Raw genomic sequence first — 21,491 nt, 5'->3', positions numbered from 1 at the left:
TGAGAAATTCCTCCAAACGGTTCTGAGTTCCGCCGATAAGCGAGTAGCTGTGCTTCGCTTCGTTTTTGTTATTTCATTAATACAACACAATACCACTTGTTCTTCTTCTCTCCTCTCTCCAACCTCCTCTCGGTGTCTGGAGAAGGTCAATCAATCCAATTGAAACGGTTTTCTTTGGATTTCTGGTCAATATCCATGCAACTTCGTTTTTTCGATGGTTTAATTCCATGACAATCGTCGATATGTGCGGCCCTTGCCGAGATTTTCGGGATCCACCGATGAACCGCTGCTTCCAAATGTTCTCCTGCCTCGCTGATCCCGGTGCGTTTCCAAATCTTCATTTTCTTCCTTCTTTTATTTCTCTGGTTGCAGGGAAAACGTGGGCGCGGTTAATGTGGTACTCGAGAATTTAGTTTAATGTGTTCATACGCTCTGCATGCTAGATGCTACTTCAAGAGAAGTTGCCCATGCTAAATGCTATATTCTATAACTGTGTGTCATTTATTTCTGAATTTCCCGACATTTATCGTTATTCTTCGCTTTTTTTAAAATCTGAATTTTGATGTCCTGTTGTTAGCTCGGAGGTCGTCGTTGTACTTGAAGCTGGCCTTAGTGACGATCCATCTGGTTTATGCGGCCGTTCTCTTCCTATTTGATGGATTTTTGATAGAAAAAACTAAGAAGGAACCATGGTACGCTTACCCCACTCTCATTGTGCCTTTCGTTTTAACTTTTATAAATCGAAGCAACATTTCTTGCAATGTTGCCGCGTTTAATTGCAATTACGTTGTTTTAATTACGGTTACTTTTCGAGTTTGAAACCGAACCAATTAGTATTCTCATTGTTAGGCTCCGAGGAGAAGCTACACTATTACGTGTAAACTTGATTTTCTCAGTTGAATGAGAAAAACTGGCTTTGGTATTAAACTATTGAAGACTAGAGCTGTGACATGCATCACAAGTTAGTTTGATTTTAAGGAGTTAATCACGCTTAGATCAGGTGAAGGTAAAAGAAACCCTTGAAATGTTGTAATCTGTCTGTTCACTGATTTGTTGATTCCACAAGTCTTGGATAAAGTGCTAGATTTAAGGATACTGTCTATGATGTCTGCTTCAACCGCCGCTTGCTCTTGGGAGAAATTGGCAGAACTGTTGGAGAACTGGGCCTTGCCTTTTACTTACTCGATAATCAGTTTTCACGAGTTGAATAACACATTAAATGATGTATTGTGGGATGGTTAAGATATCTGATAAATAATGCATCATTCTGTATTTTTGAAAGGATGCAAATTGTTGTGATGTTTTCTTGTATTTGTTTCTCCTTTCCTTTGCAATATCATTAAGGTGGGAACATCATTGGTGCCTTGTTGTACACAGAGGAAGCTTATATTCCTTCTTTGATTCTATCAAGTAATTTGAGAATTTCGTTAAGTCTGATTTATTTTACCCCTTTTAGTTAGAGTTATATAAATGAAGTCATCTTATCCAATTTTGGTTTCATGATGTAAATGTTGGATTTTGCCTGAGTAGGTTTCTGAAATTTCTACAATTGTTCTGACTTTATTCTTTGACTTTTATTGTTCTGCCCCCTGTCAGGTACACTGCCTTGTATTTGCTGCTGCTTGCTGCCGCTTTAATACTTTACTTTGTTACCTCCATTTCCTCCCCTGGGTAAACATCAAAGTGAATTGACTTTCTCTGCATGAAGCATAAATTGGATTGTGATAAGAATCCTTGAAATTTGTAAACCTATCTTCCTGACATGTTCCTATTGCCCTCGTTTTTGTAAAGCTATGTCCTTGATGCAATGGCAGCTGTTAACAAGGCAAACGCAGTATATAGAAACACATCTATAACCTCAAGGTAAGCAGTCATCCTTTTTCCTTATCTTCTAAATTTTATTGTAAAAAAGAAATACCAAATTATGTGTTATATAAATTTACATTTTTAATGCCATCTCACCATCACATTCAATTTTCTAATGCTCAAGTAAAGTCAACCTGCTTCAAGCAAGAATGGAAGCTTTATTCTTACTGTTGATGAAAGTCAGTTGGGAAGAAATGATGCAGGAGGTAATTCAATGGATTGGGCAAAGCTGGTGACAGACTTGTATCCTCCTGGAACAGCAATCAGGTAGGTGAACATTTCGCTTAAATTATTTATGCATTGAAATGCCTGTGACAAGTAGAATACTGTTCTATGCTTCTTCTTCTTCTTGATGGTTTGTGCTTGATTTTTTATCTCATATGTTAGAACCAAATCAATGAAAAGAAGTTAGATTTGACTTGTCAAAAACAGCCATAATTTTGAAGGAAAGTGAACTTGTTATCCAATTTGAGGTAGAGATCTTCCATGATGACCTTCTTATGCTTGATTTTGGATCATCTCATGTTTTGGCTTGACATCAATCCAGATCCTTAAATCAAGATTGTCTGTCCTTCCCCATACAGCATTAAACAGATAACTACAATTCCCAAATCGCATACCTTATGGATGGATGTGAATGAAGGCACACAACTAGTCTTCCAACAAGAGAGATGAAGAGTCCAAATTTATTAGTTGTATTCATATTGAAGTTCACTGAGTCTTAATATTTTTAGTATATTTTAGAATATGCATTATGTTGGAAATGTTAATAAGCCTTCAACTCTCATAAATAGCCATATAGCATAAATAGATTGGAGTCATTGTTGAATTATATGTGATGGCACAAGGAGCAGGTTGCATAAAATCAGAGTTCACAAATTGACACATATTGTCTAGCTTCCAGGCCATATTTTGGGTCAAATTCGCTGTTTTCTATCATATTACATCAACTTGTTTTTCTTTACATTACAGTAATGTACGTCTTAATGGAGAACTTGCAATATTAGTTGATTGATAATCCTATCAATTCCATATATAGTATAGATTTATCAATTACCAAATAAATTAAAAATTTATAGGTAGCATGTCACAATGTTGTTTAAGCTAAACTACATCTCCTTGCAGAAATTGGACATGCAGCTACTGCCGTGTAGAGCAGGTATTATCAATAATGCCTTGTATCATGCTTTATGATATTGCATTATTCATTTTACATTTTCATCATTTCCAGGAAGCGTCTTTGGGTAGTGATGCTGTATTCATTTGGTGAATTTTGTTGTTGACAATTTTTAGTTAGTCCAAACCATGCAATTCTTTGTTTGATTATGTGGAAATGAGCAACTAATTGTAGAACCTGTCATGCCTTGAAGTATCTTTACAAATATTCAAGGACAGACATGCAATACAATCGTTGTACAGTTATTATTATTACTTTTTTTGACAAAATGTGCACTGTGCATAAGATGCCACATCTATCTCGTCTGCACAACCATCAATTTTAGGTATTGGTTTTTAAATCCTTATTCAGCTTGCCTTGTGAAGGCAGCTTAATGAATTTCATAAAATGGAATTTTCAGGTCAATAAGTAATACTTGGTTGTCTTATTACTATACAGCCAAGAGTACTAATATAACAGCTGGTAAAATTCTGGAATATATTTTGTAATGTTGGATTGATTCTTCTTCTAGAACGCTGAGAAAGTGATTATTTATAGCACTTTCTAAAACGTTGATTATCTTTCTCTGCATAAGTTGGACTGTTCCAACCACTTTTTTCCTACACTGTATGAGCTTTTACCATGTTTCATGTTCTCTTTCCATTTTTGTTGATGCCTCTGTTGGCTGCTGCCTTTCGGATTCTAATGATTTGACCTCTTCATTTTGACTATAAATTATTTTGTTGATGACTTATATGCAGCCACCTCGATCAAAGCATTGTCATGATTGTGACAAATGTATTCTTCAGTTCGATCATCATTGTGTTTGGCTTGGAAATTGCATTGGCCAGAATAATCATTGTCAATTTTGGTGAGTTTGTCATGTTGAGATATATAACTCTCCATTCGCACTTCGTCATCAAGTTTGACTGAAGGAAAATTATGGGAATTATTTAAGTGGTTTTGAGATCAGAAATTTAATCTAGAATGAGTTTAAATCTGGATGATTTTATTGATAATTTACGATCTGTGGATGAAGAACTAGTGGTGTGGGAAATGCTAGAGCCTTGCAGCAAAAAAATTGTCAGAAAAATGTATTTGTTTATTTCATATCCACAATGAAATTTGTTGCTGAGGATGCAATTTGGACTTAAGATTATTTTTTTAATATTTTGTATGAGATGCACCAGTATAAAGTGTGCTGTATGGGCTGGGACATGTATACGAAAACTAAGTATGTTGTCTTTTCATGTTAATGTGGTGTGAAGTCAATTTCTTTCTCTCCATGAAATCTATTGCGCCATTCTGTGAGTTGCTTTTTTTGTAGTCTCATATGTATCTTAGTACAAATATATTTCTCTCTCTAAGAGACGACCTGTTCTGTTAAAACAATTTAGGTGGTACCTTTGCGATGAGACAGCACTGTGCCTCTGGACTGCTATATTGTATATTTCATACCTGAAGGCTCACATCACGAGGAGTTGGTACTGTATCTTTTGAGCTATTTTATGAAGAAGTTGAAATTCATATAAGTTCATTTTGATGCAAATTATGCAAAATACTTGTTCGCTAGAGTCCTTCCTTTTGAAAAGAGTGAAAATGGGAGATAAAAGATCAGTCTGAATTAATTAATATTTCTGTTGATATATCTTTTGTTTACCCGTCATTAGACCTTGGGGCGGGGGGGGGGAAGCTGAATTCATGTAGTTTGTGTTTATCTGTAAATGAACTGAGATCCTAACCTTATGATGCTGTCAGGTGGAAGGATGCAATCATAATACTGCTCTTAATCACGTTGTTCATTTCTCTCATCTTCTTGGTTCTTCTACTGCTATTTCATAGGTAACAGACATGATTTATTTGATACTATATTTCCATATTCTACATCAGATTGGTTTTTTATACGTCTTTGTTCCAGTTCCTTACCTGTGAAGTTCTGATCCGTTTTTCAGAGTTATTGCTTTTAATGATTTTTTGCTTTCGTTTTATGTCTGGGGTGTTGGATAGTAAATATGCTGAATCGATAATGGGCATGCTTTGTTATGTTTAGCATGTGTCCTATTTCATATGTGGTTTGCTATGATTGTGTAATTAATAGGATGTTATTCTGTAATTACGAGTCTTCAATGTCATGTCTTGTATCATTCTCAAGTCAGAATTTACTACCTACATTTCTTCTAGGGTTTCCCCTCTTTCTTCATACGGAGCAATGTAGGGAGTTTTGTTATTGATTCAGGATAGCTTATTTACAATGTTTTAGCATATGGAAATGTGTCCATTTCCACTGCACACCTACTGATTAATGTCTAACCTGCTTTCTCAGTCCACTTTCAATTTGTTATAAATTTACTTGATCTCTACATCTTTTTCTATTTCTCATTCATTAACTGATGTAGGGCTAGGGAGAGGGAGAGGGAGAAAGGGGCGAGAATAGAAATTTAGCGGGAGAAGAGAGGAATTGAGGGAGTGGCTGTACTTGATATTATTCAATTCATAAAAAATATTTGACATCAAAATAACCCTAAGGCTGTTTAGAGAGCCCCAAGTAGTAGTAATAACTAATGATGCTAAACTTAATCTGGTTTTAGAAGATATGATAACAGATAGATCATAATAAATTCTAAAGGACAAGATGATAGCTAACTAAATCTGAAAGATAATCTAAATATCCTGAGCAATAACTTTAGTTAAAATCTTAATTACCTTAAAACAAAGATAAAATAACATCCCATTTCCCATTAGTAACCTTAATAAAGGTGACGAAGTCTTGGTATCTGGAAACTGAGTATTATGTCGAAACCATCACTTTTTATCATTGGCCAAAAAGGAACTACGCTTTATCACCTGCCTAAAGGAGTCATACATAAATAATCAGTTGTTTACTTTAAAATTCAATTCATGATGCTTCAAATGTTTGCTAGGAATTTGATATGAAAAAGAAGAGAAATGAACGGAGAAAGGAAGAAAGAGAATTGGATTAAAAGAGTCTTTCATTGAACATGCTTCAAACCCTTGATCCCTACCCCACAAGCCACCCCAGCCTCTTTTGATTACTTGCTTGTGCTTTTTTATTGCTGTCTACAATTCCATTGATGAATGTCTTCATTCACCAAGATATATGTTCTCCCCACCCCTAGTTCTTCCTGTCTTCTGTTTTCCCTCATCTCTCCCTCCCTCCCATTTCTGTTCTTTGGTGCTGCATCAGAAATTCTTCCCTGCTTGGCTTTCCACCTATATGGGATATAAAAGGATGAATTAGAAAAACGTTCTGACTGAATCGTGTTTCAAAAATGAATGGAAATCATAACGACTTAGTTCACACGGTAATAAATTGGCATCTACCCGGTTCACACTGTTGTGGAATTGACTATGCTCATAACACTTAACAGACAAGATGGTAATTCTCTCAGAAATTTCTCATTCAATATTTTTACAACATCCTTCTTCCCAGGAGACTCTTGAAACAGGAAAGACAGTTGAGAAAGTTATAGTTGGAATGCAGCTGTCGCAACAGACTTTGAGCCACTGACTTTTTACTCGCTAACTAACCTTTAAGGCTCTAACTATGATTTATTACATGTATCAATTTTTTTCTGCCAATTATGCCTTTATATAGTAAAGTATCTATGAAAATGAGTGTGTAAGACAGCAAGCGTACTGCTGATGTTTTTTGTCCTTTTCCACAGCTATCTTATTCTGACAAATCAGACTACTTATGAACTTGTGAGAAGGAGGAGAATTTCTTATCTGAGGTTTGATAGCTTCCTTAATGTGTTTCTTCTAACTCATTATAAAATTTAATCATGTAAAGGCAAAAATTGAAGGACTATGCTCCCCTCTCTTTTTCAGTGTAATTTATTGTATGAGTTAGATGTATCTAATATCTTGATGTTAGTTTTTTTTTTCTTGGCCGAAAGATGTTAAATAGTTAGGTGCTTCCTTGCCTGGGATAGATCTGGTAAACATGTTTTGTTTTTTCCCGACTACAGGGGGATTCCAGAAAGAGTGTATCCATTTAGTAAGGGAATTAGTCGAAATTTATACAACTTCTGCTGTGCAAGGAGAAGCGTGTACAGTTTGGAAGCACTGCCTAGTCCTCAAGAGATAGAGGAAAAGTCAATGCCTTACACGTGCAAGGATGTTGTAACCTGTCGTTGTTGCTGAAAATGCAATTGTTGTTGTGCTAGAAGAATAATTCCCTGAAGAGGTTTTCATTTTGTGCTCGGATAGATATAATTCAATGCGTAGGTCTGCTTAGAGAACGTATTTACTTACGCTGTTGGCACTAGGATCACCTATTTCTTTTTCTGCTCTTGCCCATTCTTTCCCTCATATTTGGTAGGAGGTTGTTGTTTTTAGGTTTAATGCATGGGTACAGTGCCACTGTATCCGTGGGTGTGGATGAGATAAATTCCGCTCGGTTTTGGATTGCTGTCCCGGATATATCGTTATTTTTAGGCGGGAAAATGACACTTGCAGACCCTGTTCGGGGATTAATGATAATTGCAGACCCTAATTTTTAAAATCTTATGAAAGGACCACGGTATTTTGTTGCAATTAAAAATTATTTCATTATATTAAAGATTTACAAGTGATTAATGACTTTCTAAAGATTCACAACTTGTTATTTATAATTTTACAAGTGAACATACAAATTGAAAATTAACAATCTCAATATATATTCATAAGTAATTATCTTGATATTTAAAAATTAAAGTGTGACTATCTATAAAGTGATTATAGTATATAAGTTCACATTAATTTTTCAAAAATTCCTAAATGATTATTTATAGAAATTTTTTTATATAGATTTAGTATATCATGTCATTTGTATATTATATAATAAAAACATGATGTGTCAAATGTATATAATAAAATGTCTCACTCCTCATTTATGTTACAGTAAATTATTTTAAATTTTTATATCTTTTTTAAGTTATGATGACAGTAAAGGGAAAAAAGATAATAAATTAAAGATTTCCAAACAAAATCATTCAAAATAATGGCACGCAAGATTTTATAGAGGATGAGAGCCCACAACTTTACCACAATAATGGCACTCTGACGATGACCCCAAAATTAAGTTTAGGGGAAGGGGATAATTAATGATTATTTTCATTATTTATTTCCTTCTCCTCGCTCACTGGAACAGAGTGATTGCCCAACAATGATTGTTTGCACGGGGCAAAACAATAAGAATCTGAATTGCTAGATTCAATTTGTTCAAGCAAGCCACATAAATCGAAGCTAATTATTTATACCCGGCCAATGCTTTCAGAATTGGCTTGGACAAGTTTTCTAGAATGTAGGCTACTTAAGCCTTGTTTAATTAAGTCCTCCACCGGTTTTTCATGCATTGCTCATCAGTTCGCAACGAGAAGGAAAGATATGTAGCACTTACGAATCATTTCACCGGATGGAACTATATATCTACAAAGGAGAATTTACAATTGCATCAAATCACAAATATTTTTCTGTGAACTTGGACAATCTTAACGTAGTTGATTCCCATCCTGTAATTATAAGCAATACATGTACGGCCTTGTTGAGCCCAAAGTTTATAACTACGAACTCTTCCTCATGGCGAAACTATATTCAAGAAAGACACCCTATTATTGATGAGATGCTTAAACAAACGCCCCAAACCATTCTCAAGCCTGTCAATTCCCGCCACTAAATCCTCCAGCCTGCTGTTGGCATATTGGATCTTCTGAGCCTCATCGGCATCTTGGGTTGGAGAGTTCATGACCAAGCTACTAATGGCAAAATCCACCTTCTCCAGCTCATTTATACTGCCCTCTTGATTGTCGCTCCCAAGTGCTCCTTTCTGTATCAATCTCGACAGCAACGCCCACCTGTTATTGGGCTTTGATTTCAAGACTGGGGAAGAGAGGAAGGCCAGGAGAGAATAAAAGACGGAGCTGGTGACGAGGCTCGCTTCCGTGAGAACTCGAACAACTGCGGAGAGGTGAGCGTTTAGATCCAATGGGAGAAAAGTTTCAAACGACGCATCAATTTGTTTCAACAAGAGAATAGATTTTGTGGAATTCTTCCGGGCGTTCTTCCTGAGATTCCAATAGGCAGAGACGAGAGCATCCATGACGCCGGAATCTCCGAGCTTCCTCCTTCTGAGAGCGGATTGAAGACGCCGGACGCCTTCTTCCATGGACAAAATGGAATCCCTAGTGCAGCCGAGAACGTCCAAGAATCGGACGGGACAGTCCAACAAGTGATCGATCCATTTCTGACGGTGATGCTGAGACAAAGCTTGATGGGTGAGGGGCAATTGGAGAAGGTTGTCGATGGATTGGTACAAGTCGGCGAGGGCGGACAAAGCGGAGCAGATGTTGTGGACGGAGGGGGGAGGAGGAGGAGAGAGAGAAGATTGGAGGGAGTGGAGGAGGCGTTCGACAAGAAGGGTGGTGGGATGAGATCTGGGAGGCAAGCTAATGGATCGAAGCTTGAATTTAGAAGGAAGCTTCGGGGAAAAGGGAGCCATTAATGCTGCAGGCGTTGGGATATTTCATGGAGGGAGGAGGAGCTTAGGAGGAGCAGAAGGAGAAGACGACGAGCATCCGCAGGCCGTCGCCAAACGCCAATTACCGATTTTTATAGAATAAAACATGACGTCCATGCAAACAAATAAACCAATAATAATGTGAAAGGAAGCTATCTATTTTGCCTTGGTCTGGTGGCTCTAAAATTATGGGGGAAAAAAAAAAATACTTTTTCACCTTTTAAATTTAATTTCATTGCGAATTTCTCTAATTAACTTTTCATTGAAGGTTAAAAAGAGGAGATATGAAAGTTAAAAAATTATTAAATTTTGTTGGCAATGCCTAGTAAATATAAATAGAATCATAGAAATATGTGACAGAGAGTAAAAGGATGGAGCTATGCTTAGTGATTTTCCCAAACTAGTAAGCATGGTGCGATGAGGAGGAGGGCTATGTGAGCATTATGGAGGTTGATCTGTGAATGGGAAAAGGAGGACGTCAGGGTTTAATGAATAGGAGGCAAATGGCATTGGCGAGCCATTTCCCTTTGTTCCAGTCTCTCTCACCCCCACCGTCATCCTGAAAGCTTGACAGGTGACCCCCTCACTGTCCCACATTCAAACAACTATTCCAAACTCTCTCTCCTCCATCAAAACCACATTCTCTCTCTCTCCCATTTCATTCCTTGCTCCCTCAACTTTGTCACGTTATGATTTCTTTTCTTTTCTTTTTTTTTTTTTTTGAAGTTTAACCAAAATCTACGAACTAGGATGTTGCCATCTCAACTCCCGATTAAAATTTATTTTGTTATTTGTCTCAAACCTCCGTGCCTTCTCCAAGATAGAGTTTGGTGTCATTGCTCATAACTAAACTAATTATTACTCCTTTTTTTTCCCCTTTTGTTTGGTTTGTTGGAAGGGGTTGGAATGTTGGAACGACGCCAAAGCCGAATGTAGTTGTGGCAAAGCACCACCTTACTTTATTGCTTTAATTTAATTCTCTCCCGCGCCTTCTCTATTCTCAATCTATCATCGCATCTCTTTATCGCCCCCCCCCCCCCCCTTTTTTTTTAATTAGATCCTTCTGCTCGGGTTTTTGTCCCTTCCGGCTTTTTCCTCTCTTTCTTTCTTGCCTCAACTCTCCATTTGTCTTCAACTATTATTCCCTTTATCCTAAATTTATGAGACATTTTTCAATAAATTCAGCATTTTAAGATATAAAAAATTTTCATAATTTTATTTATGATATTTTTTTAATATTATCACTCACATTATATTCTGTTTTTGTCATGCTACTTTATAAATAGAATATCAAATGAAAGGCATTTTAAAAAATTATTATTTTATTTTTTAAAAAAAATTATAAAATATATTTAATGAGCTTTCTTTAAAAAAAAAATCTTACAAGTTGTGACAAAAAGATTATTTACCTAAATAATTAATATATTTTGTCACCCATAGCCTTTATAATATGGTTTTCTTATAAACCGTGCTTTATGATATTAATATTTTAATTATTTATTTTATTATGAAAAGGCCCCGAGGCTGTCGACCCAAGAAATTTGAACGGCAACCAAAGTATTAGCATCAACTTGAATTTAATATATTTTTTATATGTAAAAAGTGAAGCTGATGTTCGCATATAGTGTGATATAGATTCTAAATTTTAGTGAATTCTTTTATGTATACTTTTTTAAAATAAGAAATGAATTTTAATTGAGAAATCAGAACTCGCCCGCACAAACATAAAGGAATATATTGTATGCGACTCAAAAATGCAAATCAGGGATTTAAAGGGAATGGCAGCTACTTAGATCCCAAAATTTTAATTTAATAATAAGGTTTATAAAGATCTGTTTAAAATAGTTACAAATACAGAAATATTGATAGTAAATTAAGCACTTCAAAATTATATGTCACCTTCAATTATTTGAAAAATGAAAACTTCTGAATTTGTAACTATTTAAATCAGTATTTAGGATTCGTTTTTTAACAATTTTTTTGTACTTAACTTTTATTAAACAAAGCTTTTAAGACTTAAATTCCATTTCTTCTAATTTAAACAATGGGGAGTCCAATATATTAGCTCAACAAATGTAATAATAATAAACATTATCGTATAAGATTTTTTTTTTTTAAACAAAAAAAGAGGAGGAGTTTGCCGTGTTCCTTGGCCAAGAATAGGAATGGGGGGAAAGGGAAAAACCGCATCTAGGAATCACTAAAGTTCATTATTTGCCCAAAAAAAAAAATCAATCAATGAATTCTAAAATTGCTCCATAAAGTCAATGGGCTTAAATGTAGTTTAGGTTTTTTTGGTCTTGCAGAAAAAATCCAAAATTATTTAGTTGTTTAACGTAATCAATGAGTTTCAGTGGCATCTAGACGAAATTAAGTGCATTGGGCGTCTTGGCTTGGAGTCGGAGTAGTTGTATTTGGCGGATACGTACGCGGGAAAGTCAAAGTCAAACGTCCCTCTCAAGTTTTTGTCGGGCAGCCCTCCCCCAGCGGTTGTCAAGTCACGTACTCTCTCCATAAAGGAGATACTCTTAATCGAATTACCTAAATTGATAAAAATTAATTATTTAATTAAAAGAACAGTAATATTTTATTTTTATTTTTAATTATTGTAAATGCAACGTAAATCTTTTTAAAAAATAAATTAATAAAAATATTTATATTTTTTTAATTTAATAAAGATATAATAATCTGTTTATTAAAAAATATGTTAATAATTTTTTATATTTAAAAATAAAAAGAGATTTTTTAAAAAAATTATATATAAGGAGGGAGGGAATATATTTTCCGTCTTCATTAAACCTTCTCTATTTGTTTTAAGCTCCGAAGATTGATTCTGCACCCATTTTTAATTGCACCTACAGATTCATGGGCTTGACTTGACCAGGATGTTGATATTATGAATTGCTGTAGCTAAACATGTAAAGCTGTCTCCGCATCATGCTGCTTCGTCCACTGAATGAAAAACCAAGCCATGAATAAGCCACGACCCATAGCCAATCATCTACTTTGCTTGGAGTCAAAGCAAAGTGCAACGGAGGCCCCCAATTACTTGCACGCTGACACCTGTCCTTTTCATCACATTAAATTTAAAACCAAGCCCATTGCACGAAGCCCACTCCATACCATGCTCCCCTCATCTCCAGGAAAAATATCATTTCCCTCACACCACAAACTAATACTCAATGTGGTTAAGTGGGTGGAAGCAAGGCGAGAAAAATAAGGGTATATAGTTCGAAATTAAGGCTGTGTGGAAGGTGTTGAAGACTTGGCCCAAAAAAGAAGAAGAAGAAGAAGGTGTTGGAGATTGTCGCGACTTTCTTCTCTCGGTGCTTTCAACTTCTCTACTTCATGTGATTTTTTTTTCCTGCCCCCTCTCTGACATATATTCCCTCCTATCTTTGCCTACTAATCCTTCATCCTTCCCACGCCTCTTCTTCCTTACTTCTAGATTTTCTGTGTCATTGCTCTGTTGCTACTGCTTTGTATTTACCTAATTTTTCCGAGAACTGTATTGGAACCTCAGTTACTTGACAGAAACATTTTGTAGTATTACTTTATCCAGTTATTTAGTTTCAGCATTTGCACAAAAACCATGACAGGGAGAAACAACCTACCCATTTCTCATTCCCACCTTTTTAGCCTGCGTGATGAGAAATCTGGGTGATATTGACTTCATCTTTGACCTGGCGGCCAAGAGTTATCATAATCAATATTGATTTTGATTATTCAAGGCCACTGGGTTAACTTGGGCTCTCAGAATTTGTAATTATAGTACAAAGAAAGGGATTACCAATGATTGTTGGGTTCAAATTTGACATCCGTGAATGCAATGTTACATTGTTTTCTTCCGTTTCCTTTGGCCTAAGTGAAATCACTGGTCTTTGATTGTCAATTTTCAACCATAATTAATTGAGAAAAAGAAGAACAAAACTGAACTCTTCATGTTGGAACATTCGGTCAAATGCTCTCAAAACATGGATTGATTTATGAGGGACCAAAATCCTTCTAAAATTCGGACTGCATGATCACTCCCTAAGTTTTACAAGGCATTGATATAAGAATCCCCGTCTCTTTGATTTAATGAGACGGCATATTCAGAAAACACACTCTGTGTTTTACTAGACGTCTATACGTGCAATCCAATCCGCCCTCAATACCACTCATGGTAGCAATCAATGCCTCCAAAACCCTTTGTGCTTCGCTGTTTCTTCCTTTTCCAACGAGGGAACACAGGGCCGCTACATTCGCTTCTGTCGGTTCCTTCTCCGATGAAAATAGTCTGGTGGGCTTTAACTTTGAGATCAAGGAGGATCCTTTCGTTTTTAGCCTCGGTGTCGACAAGAACAGGAGAAGAGAACGCAATACAGATATGGTGACGGTGCTTGCTTCTTTCAGAACTCGAGCCAGACATATCAGATTCTGGTCTTGACCCATCACAAAAAAGGGTCTAACTTTGATCTCCATTCGCTTCAATGCTCCGAGTTGTTTCGCAATCTCCTTCTTTGCCTTCTTCCTGAAGCTCGCATAAGCAGATATGCTGCCTTCAACAGTAGAATCCCCCTGTCTTCTCCTTAGAGCAGACTGAAGCGTTTGTAAATGTTCCCGGAGACCCAATAATAACTCCCTTGCAGCCCCACACGCATCTAACAATGTGACTGACCCACACAGTGCCTCTTCTACCATTTTCCCTTGTTGGTATTTCAGAAGAGCTTGTTGGGTTTGGGAAGATTGGAGGAGTTCCTCCATGCAACTGTACAATTCTGCAAGAACAAATAGATGAATCTGAATCGTCTCTGCTTCCAAATTGCTTGAAATAGATCTCTCCTGACTTGGTTTCAAGTGGTTCAAAAGTGCTTGAACTCTCTGGGATGATGGATGTATTCTGGTGGGCAAACTAATGGACCTAACTAGCTGAAGGGCGGAGGGCATTGTGGAAGTGGGTTCCATGTTTTTCTGTGCTACCGATAGAAAGTTGCTACAAATGGCTGAAATGACAGTGGTGATTCGGTCTACATATATAGGGGGAACATGTGATGGACCAAGGAGAATTTAAACTGTGCCACTTTTGTGCCTGCCAACTATTTGGTGCAATGTACATGTGAAGGTAATGCGGGTCTCCCTCAGTTTCTGGTGGCTTTGTAACATCTTCAGCCAGCAATCTGCTAGCTTTAGTCTTTTTATTAATCCCATAGCCATAAGATGGGAGTACCAGAGAACTGGTTGAGAAAAGGTTTGGTGAACATACTGAGAACGTGAACAATGGATACAGCGCATTGCTAGTATATGCTTTCTTGCTTCCCCTCATTATCCACCAATAATTCCATTTTCTCAACCATAACTCAATAGTATAACATATCCTTAAATGGTCATGTGTATAATTGATTTTTTTTTTTAATCATGATAGCTGCTAAAAATACCAATTTATGTCTTACTTCATTCGAATGATTTGGGATTTAAATAGTCCTGGCTAGCTCAAACATTGTATGGGTTATAGCCAAAAGTTTACATCACAAGCCAGGAATCTAGGCTTGGTTCAGAGTTATTAAGGGGACAACTGAACAATGTTCAGCTCAAGTTGCTATTTTTTCTGGGTAAGTGGCTGCGTAATGTGAATAATGAAAACCATAAGGTGTCGTGATGGCAGTGCGTTCGCTGTTATTGGGGAGACAAGGCAGCAATCGATACAGTGAAGCATCTACCTTGGGACTTGTTTTGTTAGCTTTACAAAAGCATTACAGAATAGATGTTCTGTTACTTGGGTTGGATGGCTGACTTGTGCCAAGGCAGAGGTTACTGAAGGAAACAACTCAAGAGGGACAGGATCATGCACTGGAATCAGATGATTATTGTAGGTGAGAAGTCGATTCTCCTTGTCTGCTGCAATTTTCTGCACGCATATGTACGTTAAAACCACATAATGGTTCAAAATCAATGTACCTAAGAACAACGGATTAAGATTAGAAAGAGTAAAAAGTTAAGCTTGTTTCCTATATTGAATAAAATAGTATCTTGTGCACCCCCATCAAGTTGTACTGCCATATTACTTGAGATTATGTAAATTTGTTTTTGGTTTGCATGTTATACATGTTTTCTTGGCTGCTTATGCTACCGTCACCAATTAATGACCAGATTTGCCAAAATTGATGCATTTTCTTCGTTAGCCAATGAATCCAAAAGATGTCAAGTTAAGATAAACTTCACGGGACACAATGATGTTAATTATTAGGTAATTGCAAGCCAGAGAGAGATCGTTGTATTGTTCTGCAGTGTGCAATGTATTGCTGAGATAAGAGTGCCGTTTTTGCAGAGTGCACGAGACTGTATTGTCCAAGAACGGAAGCACCATCGTCATCTCCATATGCTGCTTTATGAACATCACATGCTGCCGACTTATTTTAGATAGAGACAAAATCTGTGGCAGAGAATGGGCGCGAGCTAGTCGGCTCCCATGGCTGCAAGTAGTTCATCTGAATAATAGGCTTACGCAGAAATTCAGGTCCTCTGTTGCCAGGCATTTTTCCTTCAGGTTTGATTGCTGATATTATACAGTACTAATACTGGTGCTTAAAATCTGTTTCATTTGGTGGACCCCGAGATGTAAACTAAGTGCAATGATAATATGTTCATCTAAGGCCGGATCTAGAAAGGTAAAGGAACATCGGGAATGATAGCATGTGTAGAAGTCAGAGGCTTCCTGTCATCGGGAATAAATAAATAAACAAGTTATGAAATTAATAAGAAAGTGATTCAGCAGCAGAGGAGAAAAATTGGCAAAGCTGCAGCTCACGAGGCATTAATTAATCATAATATAATATTTCATTTGAGGGTGCTGTCCAGTCACCCGCACCACAAGGAGAGACCCTATCCTCGTTGAGGGTGCTTTCGTAATTTCATCCTCATTTTGTGCTTTTCTTGGGCCAAACATTTGGGCCAGTCAAGAGCGCTTGTTTGGGCTCAAAGACCAATCAGAAGGATCCACAATCAGAAGTTCGGGTCCTTTATGAGTCTTCCATTTTGTTCATGTTCGCTGCAATTTATATTTTTAATTTGATAGAATTCAATTGTGCATGTCTTCCTAATGAGAAGATAAGGAGGAATTTAGAACAAAACACAGGTGGCCCACACAATGCGTGCCAATCTGGAATGAGTAACTTACATTTTATATGATCATGATCTCTTGCTAATGTTCATAATATATTATGAGATTTTATTTCCCACTTTGACCAAAGTTTAACTCTCACTAAATTCTATTCTCAATTCAATCGATCGTTCCTTATTTCACCGAGATACCACCCGTATCTCTCTCTCTCGGTGGACAGTTTAGATTTAGATTTTACAATATTTTTTTATATTTTAACAATATTTTAATTTTAAGAATGTGGAGTAAAAATATTCTATTAGCTGTTAATAAAGAAAAAGTTGTTTATAATAGAAACAAAATAAAATGGAGATAAAAATTATAGCCCATCGAAATTTTCATTTCTAGCCATGACTTTCCCGATTTACTTTGCTTATGCGTTTTTAGTTGTTATTTTTAATGTAGACGTAAGTCAATGATACTAATCCAGACACATCATGGAGCTTATATTGATTAAAGAAATTAATCAATGAAACCAAATTCTATACAACCTTTTTTGGACGCCATTTCAATTATAGGATTAGGATACATATGTATTTGGCTATTATAACCCTGCACCTTCACTAACTATTTTTTATTTTTAAACAGGGAGCAATTCACAAGCTGCGTTATATTATGATCGGGATTCAATCTTTTATTCCTAGATGCTCTTACTTTGTTCGTTCGTTTTTTTTTCTTTTGGTTGGTCAACTTTTTTCCCGTCTGGTGAACGTCAAAAGGGCCGACCATTTCAGGAGTTGTTATTCTGATCCATACATATACTATTAACTCTTCATATTTTCTTTACCGAAAATTAAACTCTTCATCTTTTCAATGGGATCACCGGATCAACCCATACATCGAATGGCCCAATAGTCATCATCTTCATGAAAAATAAAAGCTCGGGTGGGCGACCTTGGCCCACTAAAGAACATTGCCTTTGCTGATTTGTTAAACCAGTCAAAGATAAACGTTACTAGTGACAATGATTGGAATTGGAATTTACACGAGCATCTTTTGCCTGGAGATATTTGTCTCAAGATTGCAGCCATACCAATCCCTCTATATATGAGGAACCATACCAGCAATAGTGAATTTACGGTTGCTTCAGCTTATAAAGCTCGGTTGGAAGTTGAGTGGAACGCATGTGGTAAATCTTGGGACCGAATTAGGAGATGGCCGGGTGCCCAACGGGTTCGGTCTTTCCTCGGGTTAGCTGCAAAGAATAGACCATTGATCAACAGGGAAAGGTGTTAGAGAGGATTCACTGATGATGACTCATGCAGAGCTATTGCAATCAGAGTCCGGAAGATTTGGACCATACATGTTGTGAGGTTCTAGCCTTTGGCACAACTCACTTGGCTCCAGCTACTTCAACCCGATGAGTACGATGAATTCCATTGCTGGATAATATCAATCCTTCGACGAAATCCTTGGACTGGCAGCTCACTTTTGGTCTGATCTCATGCGTTGGAAGATTTGAGAAGCAAGAAACAAACGTAGTTTTGTTTGTATTTCGCACCCACAAGGCCACACTATCGATTTTGCATGATCGGACCGAGCACTCTTAGTCAATTTGGCTTAGTTTGTATTTCTTTAGATCCCCATTATTTTCAGGTTTTATCTGGCTCTTTTGTCTGTTAACTTTATCTGATTGAATTAATATTCCCTTTCGTTGGAAAAAAAAGAAATTATAAAAGCTCGAATCTGATTCAAATCATGGACGAAACCCATCGCAGTTATCAAAGGAAAAGGCTCCATCTATATATTTTTCTCTGATGTGTATAAGGCATGCTAATCAATGGTTCCCCTGATTCGAAAGAAGGTTCTGGCGGAGTGGTGGTTTTTTATTATAATTGGGAACAGGATTCTTGGTAACGGCACGTTTGGATCAGTTCAAGCCCAAACATAAAATTGTTTGACCTGTAGTTTGCTCCATGAAATCAACATGCTGATTGACATTATTCAGTAGATTGAGAATATTCAGCATACAGCATTCCAGAAGGTGATGTTTATTATTTTATAGGAATTTATAGGACATTTGTAGTCGTAGACAGAGAAGTTCATGAGAAGAAAGCCCTCTCTGACTTACTAGGAAGCAGCAAGCAGTAATCAGGCAAAAGGCTTTTGGTTGTAGCAGTCCAAGTTGTTGCCGTAGCCGAGTCCCATAATATCACAGTACCTCTTGTAAAAACCTATCCTGTCCGCCACCCTGTTGTCCTGGCCGTGGCCGCACTCCAGCCCGCCGTTTATGATGTTGGTGATCACACCGTAACCGGGCACTCTCCCCGCTGACGTGTCGGCGGCGGATGGCGTCCACCTGTTGATGATCACGTCATGGCTCGAAGGCTTGTTGCCCTGCGCCGTCATCCAGAACCATATGGCTGTCTTGAAAGATATCACCGCGTCTGTGGCCACCAGATCCGGGTTTCTCACCAAGTCCACTCCTATCGCCTTTCCAGCTTGCTCGTAGTTGTAGTTGCTGCGTCAAATTCAACTTCACACAAGTTAACACTCCATGAGCTTGCTAGATAGGTAGTTTATGTATATGGGAGAGAGTGAGTAGTAATTAGTCATTACTGTGTCAGTTGAATGGGTCCGCGGCCATAATATCCGGAGCTGGCAGTGTTGGAGCCCTCCCTGACATAGCAATAGCCCCAAGCATAGCGACCGTCGGGTGCACTGTCCCATCCTCCGGTCGTCTCGTGCGACGTCTGTCCGAAGAAAGCGGCGAGTTCCCTCTTGCGGGTGGCGTCGTTGCCTGTGGTGCCGAACCCCGGGAACGACCTGGCCGCCGTTAAGAAAGCGTTGTAGCTGTAGAATCCCTTCCCCTGGCACGCGGCGTCGTTGCGGTGCTTCAGCATTTGCTCAAAGACGGGAGAGGTAATGATGGTGGCGACATCGCCTCCGCCGGCTGGAGAGGGGGTGGGGTTGGGTTTTGGGGTAGGACCGCTGCATTGGCTCTGGCAGTTGTTGGAGCAGTAATCGTTGGTGCTGCCGCACCAGCCGTATTGGCTGCAGCAGAGGCCGTTGGGGCATAGGGCTCCGCCGGCTTGCTTTCCGCACTGTTCAGCGGAGGCTCTTAGCATCGCTAAGGCTAAGGCTAAGGCAAACACTTGCATATTTCTAGCCACCTTCATCCTTGCTTTTGTCATACCGCAGGAGTGATGTGATATTATGAGCCATTGCAGTGCTCTATTTATAATAGAGAGTCTTCGTCTATTTGCTTTCTAATTTCTTCTCCTGACTTTCCCAGTTGGTCAAAATGGACTGCTTGAATTTTCTGTCATCATCAAATTCCAGACCTGTCCTTCTAATAATGCAGGGACCACAGAGTCTCGCTTTCCCACTTCATATGTAATTACGTATACTGCCTTCTCAATCGTACTCCATATTGCGTTAAGTTCATTGGTTTTGTTTCCCAAAATTATCCGTTGTAACGAGTTTATACAAAGAATAATGAGCATGTTGATTGTGTGATACATTTGTTAATTAGATATGTATGAGATCCGCGTACACATTAATTGCATGAAATTTACAAGGCAAATCATGTTATGCCCATGGTTCGTCGTATATATAGACATAGTAACCGATTCTATATAGGTTATATGTATGCGGGGTAATGTATATAATGTTCACTAGATCTGATATTTTTAATAAAAAGTTGTGTAATTTAATAGTGGAACAATAAAATGTAAAACGTAACGAGACAGAACATTCAAAGATTAATTAAATGGAACAATAACTATTTACAAATAAATGAACAACGCTAATTTTCTGTGAGCGATTCTATTAAGATCGTTGCTAATTTGATACTTCTTTTGGTCTTATTTATAGAATAGAGAGAAAAAATTTTATATCCTATTTATAAGTCACATCATTAAATTTTTTTCTTTTATCCTCCATTAAATGTTGGAGAAAAAAATATATTATTAAAATATGTATATTTAATTGGGGTAAAGTTGAAAATTTATTAAATTTTATAGAGTTAATGAGTTTTAAAAATTTTTTTAATATTGATAAAATTTATTGAAAGTGATTTATAAGTAAGATTAAAAAAATATTTTCAATTTTTGACCGCCAGCACTCTCCAGGCTCAACCATCCATTTTAAATTTGTGGATGCATTATTTGGTGTAACTTGCACATAAATTTCCTTTTCAAAGATATTTGTGTAGAAATTATTTACGTAGCCGATCAGAAATTCAAAAGCAATTAACAAATATATCGAAACTGTAACATCTCAATTTAAATTTTAATAGTTAATTTGGGTTAATAGAAATTTTAAAAAATATTTAGAGGTAAATAAATTAGTAGAAAATGATTATTAAATCTAACTTAGGATATAATTCTAAAAAAAATAATAAATAAAAAGAAAAAAAATAATAAAAAAAAATATTATTAAATTATTATTATTATTATTATCAAAAAACAAAAGAAAAGGTGTAAAAACAAGAAAAGAGAAAAACAAGGAAACTTTCGGCCGACGCGCATGAACAGTAAAATAAAATAATAAAAAAAAGAAAGAAAGAAAGAAGAGAGAAAAGAATAAAAAAAATGTGTGGGACCCACTGAATTTTTATAAAACTGACCCGTTTCCCTTCATTTCTTCAATTCTTTTCCTGCGCGCGAGCTGAGGCGGAAAGAAGCGAGTTGCCGGTGTGAAATATCTAAATTTTTAAGGTAAGAGTTTTTAATAGGATATTTAGGGTGTGATTTTAAGCTTTTTAAGACTAAGTAAGTGTTCTAAAAAATTTTCTTAATCATCCTTCTTCTTTAGTTTCTGAGTTTGTAGTGGTAGAAAATTTAAGATCTGGAAGAGGGATGAATTTATGT

At 37.0% G+C, this 21,491-nt stretch overlaps 4 protein-coding genes across 5 annotated transcripts; 1 reads left to right on the top strand and 3 right to left on the bottom strand.

Annotated features, from left to right (window-relative positions):
• The first annotated feature begins 33 nt into the window (after positions 1 to 33).
• Positions 34 to 7,525, top strand: LOC129322385 (protein S-acyltransferase 10). Of its 2 annotated transcripts, none has more exons than XM_054968711.1 (11): positions 34 to 321; positions 578 to 692; positions 1,597 to 1,671; positions 1,792 to 1,863; positions 2,059 to 2,133; positions 2,992 to 3,025; positions 3,784 to 3,893; positions 4,420 to 4,506; positions 4,781 to 4,864; positions 6,709 to 6,774; positions 7,012 to 7,525. In XM_054968711.1, exons 1-11 carry the CDS (start codon positions 228 to 230, stop codon positions 7,184 to 7,186), a joined length of 987 nt encoding a protein of 328 aa, XP_054824686.1. In that variant the 5' UTR covers positions 34 to 227; the 3' UTR covers positions 7,187 to 7,525. The 2 variants fall into 2 exon arrangements, with proteins under 2 accessions (XP_054824686.1, XP_054824685.1); XM_054968710.1 differs by having other exon boundaries at positions 1,996 to 2,133.
• Positions 7,526 to 8,419: 894 nt separating this feature from the next.
• Positions 8,420 to 9,713, bottom strand: LOC129323094 (uncharacterized). The gene has a single exon (XM_054969649.1). The coding sequence runs from the start codon at positions 9,519 to 9,521 to the stop codon at positions 8,601 to 8,603; it is 921 nt and encodes a 306-aa protein (XP_054825624.1). The 5' UTR covers positions 9,522 to 9,713; the 3' UTR covers positions 8,420 to 8,600.
• Positions 9,714 to 13,396: 3,683 nt separating this feature from the next.
• LOC129321816 (uncharacterized) lies at positions 13,397 to 14,686 on the bottom strand. The gene has a single exon (XM_054967729.1). The coding sequence runs from the start codon at positions 14,484 to 14,486 to the stop codon at positions 13,617 to 13,619; it is 870 nt and encodes a 289-aa protein (XP_054823704.1). The 5' UTR covers positions 14,487 to 14,686; the 3' UTR covers positions 13,397 to 13,616.
• Positions 14,687 to 18,652: 3,966 nt separating this feature from the next.
• LOC129321276 (basic endochitinase A-like) lies at positions 18,653 to 19,841 on the bottom strand. The gene is made up of 2 exons (XM_054966995.1): positions 19,237 to 19,841; positions 18,653 to 19,138 (listed from the first exon to the last, which is right to left on the bottom strand). Exons 1-2 carry the CDS (start codon positions 19,809 to 19,811, stop codon positions 18,769 to 18,771), a joined length of 945 nt encoding a protein of 314 aa, XP_054822970.1. The 5' UTR covers positions 19,812 to 19,841; the 3' UTR covers positions 18,653 to 18,768.
• Positions 19,842 to 21,491: the final 1,650 nt, after the last annotated feature.

This window comes from Prosopis cineraria, unplaced genomic scaffold (assembly GCF_029017545.1).
Source record: "Prosopis cineraria cultivar Desert tree isolate PC_DT_omini unplaced genomic scaffold, ASM2901754v1 PC10, whole genome shotgun sequence".
NCBI lineage: Eukaryota > Viridiplantae > Streptophyta > Magnoliopsida > Fabales > Fabaceae > Prosopis > Prosopis cineraria.
Note: the sequence above shows the minus strand (reverse complement) of the source record. Positions and strands in the feature narration are given on the sequence as shown.

Bases quoted from the DNA above. Each gene is read 5' to 3' on its own strand.
- LOC129322385 (XM_054968710.1), top strand. From the start codon at position 228: ATGACAATCGTCGATATGTGCGGCCCTTGCCGAGATTTTCGGGATCCA. The intron at 693-1,596 runs GTACGCTTACCC...GCCCCCTGTCAG, and splicing joins AAAACTAAGAAGGAACCATG to GTACACTGCCTTGTATTTGC. The intron at 6,775-7,011 runs GTTTGATAGCTT...TCCCGACTACAG, and splicing joins AGGAGAATTTCTTATCTGAG to GGGGATTCCAGAAAGAGTGT.
- LOC129323094 (XM_054969649.1), bottom strand. From the start codon at position 9,521: ATGGCTCCCTTTTCCCCGAAGCTTCCTTCTAAATTCAAGCTTCGATCC.
- LOC129321816 (XM_054967729.1), bottom strand. From the start codon at position 14,486: ATGGAACCCACTTCCACAATGCCCTCCGCCCTTCAGCTAGTTAGGTCC.
- LOC129321276 (XM_054966995.1), bottom strand. From the start codon at position 19,811: ATGACAAAAGCAAGGATGAAGGTGGCTAGAAATATGCAAGTGTTTGCC. The intron at 19,139-19,236 runs GTAATGACTAAT...AATTTGACGCAG, and splicing joins GGACCCATTCAACTGACACA to CAACTACAACTACGAGCAAG.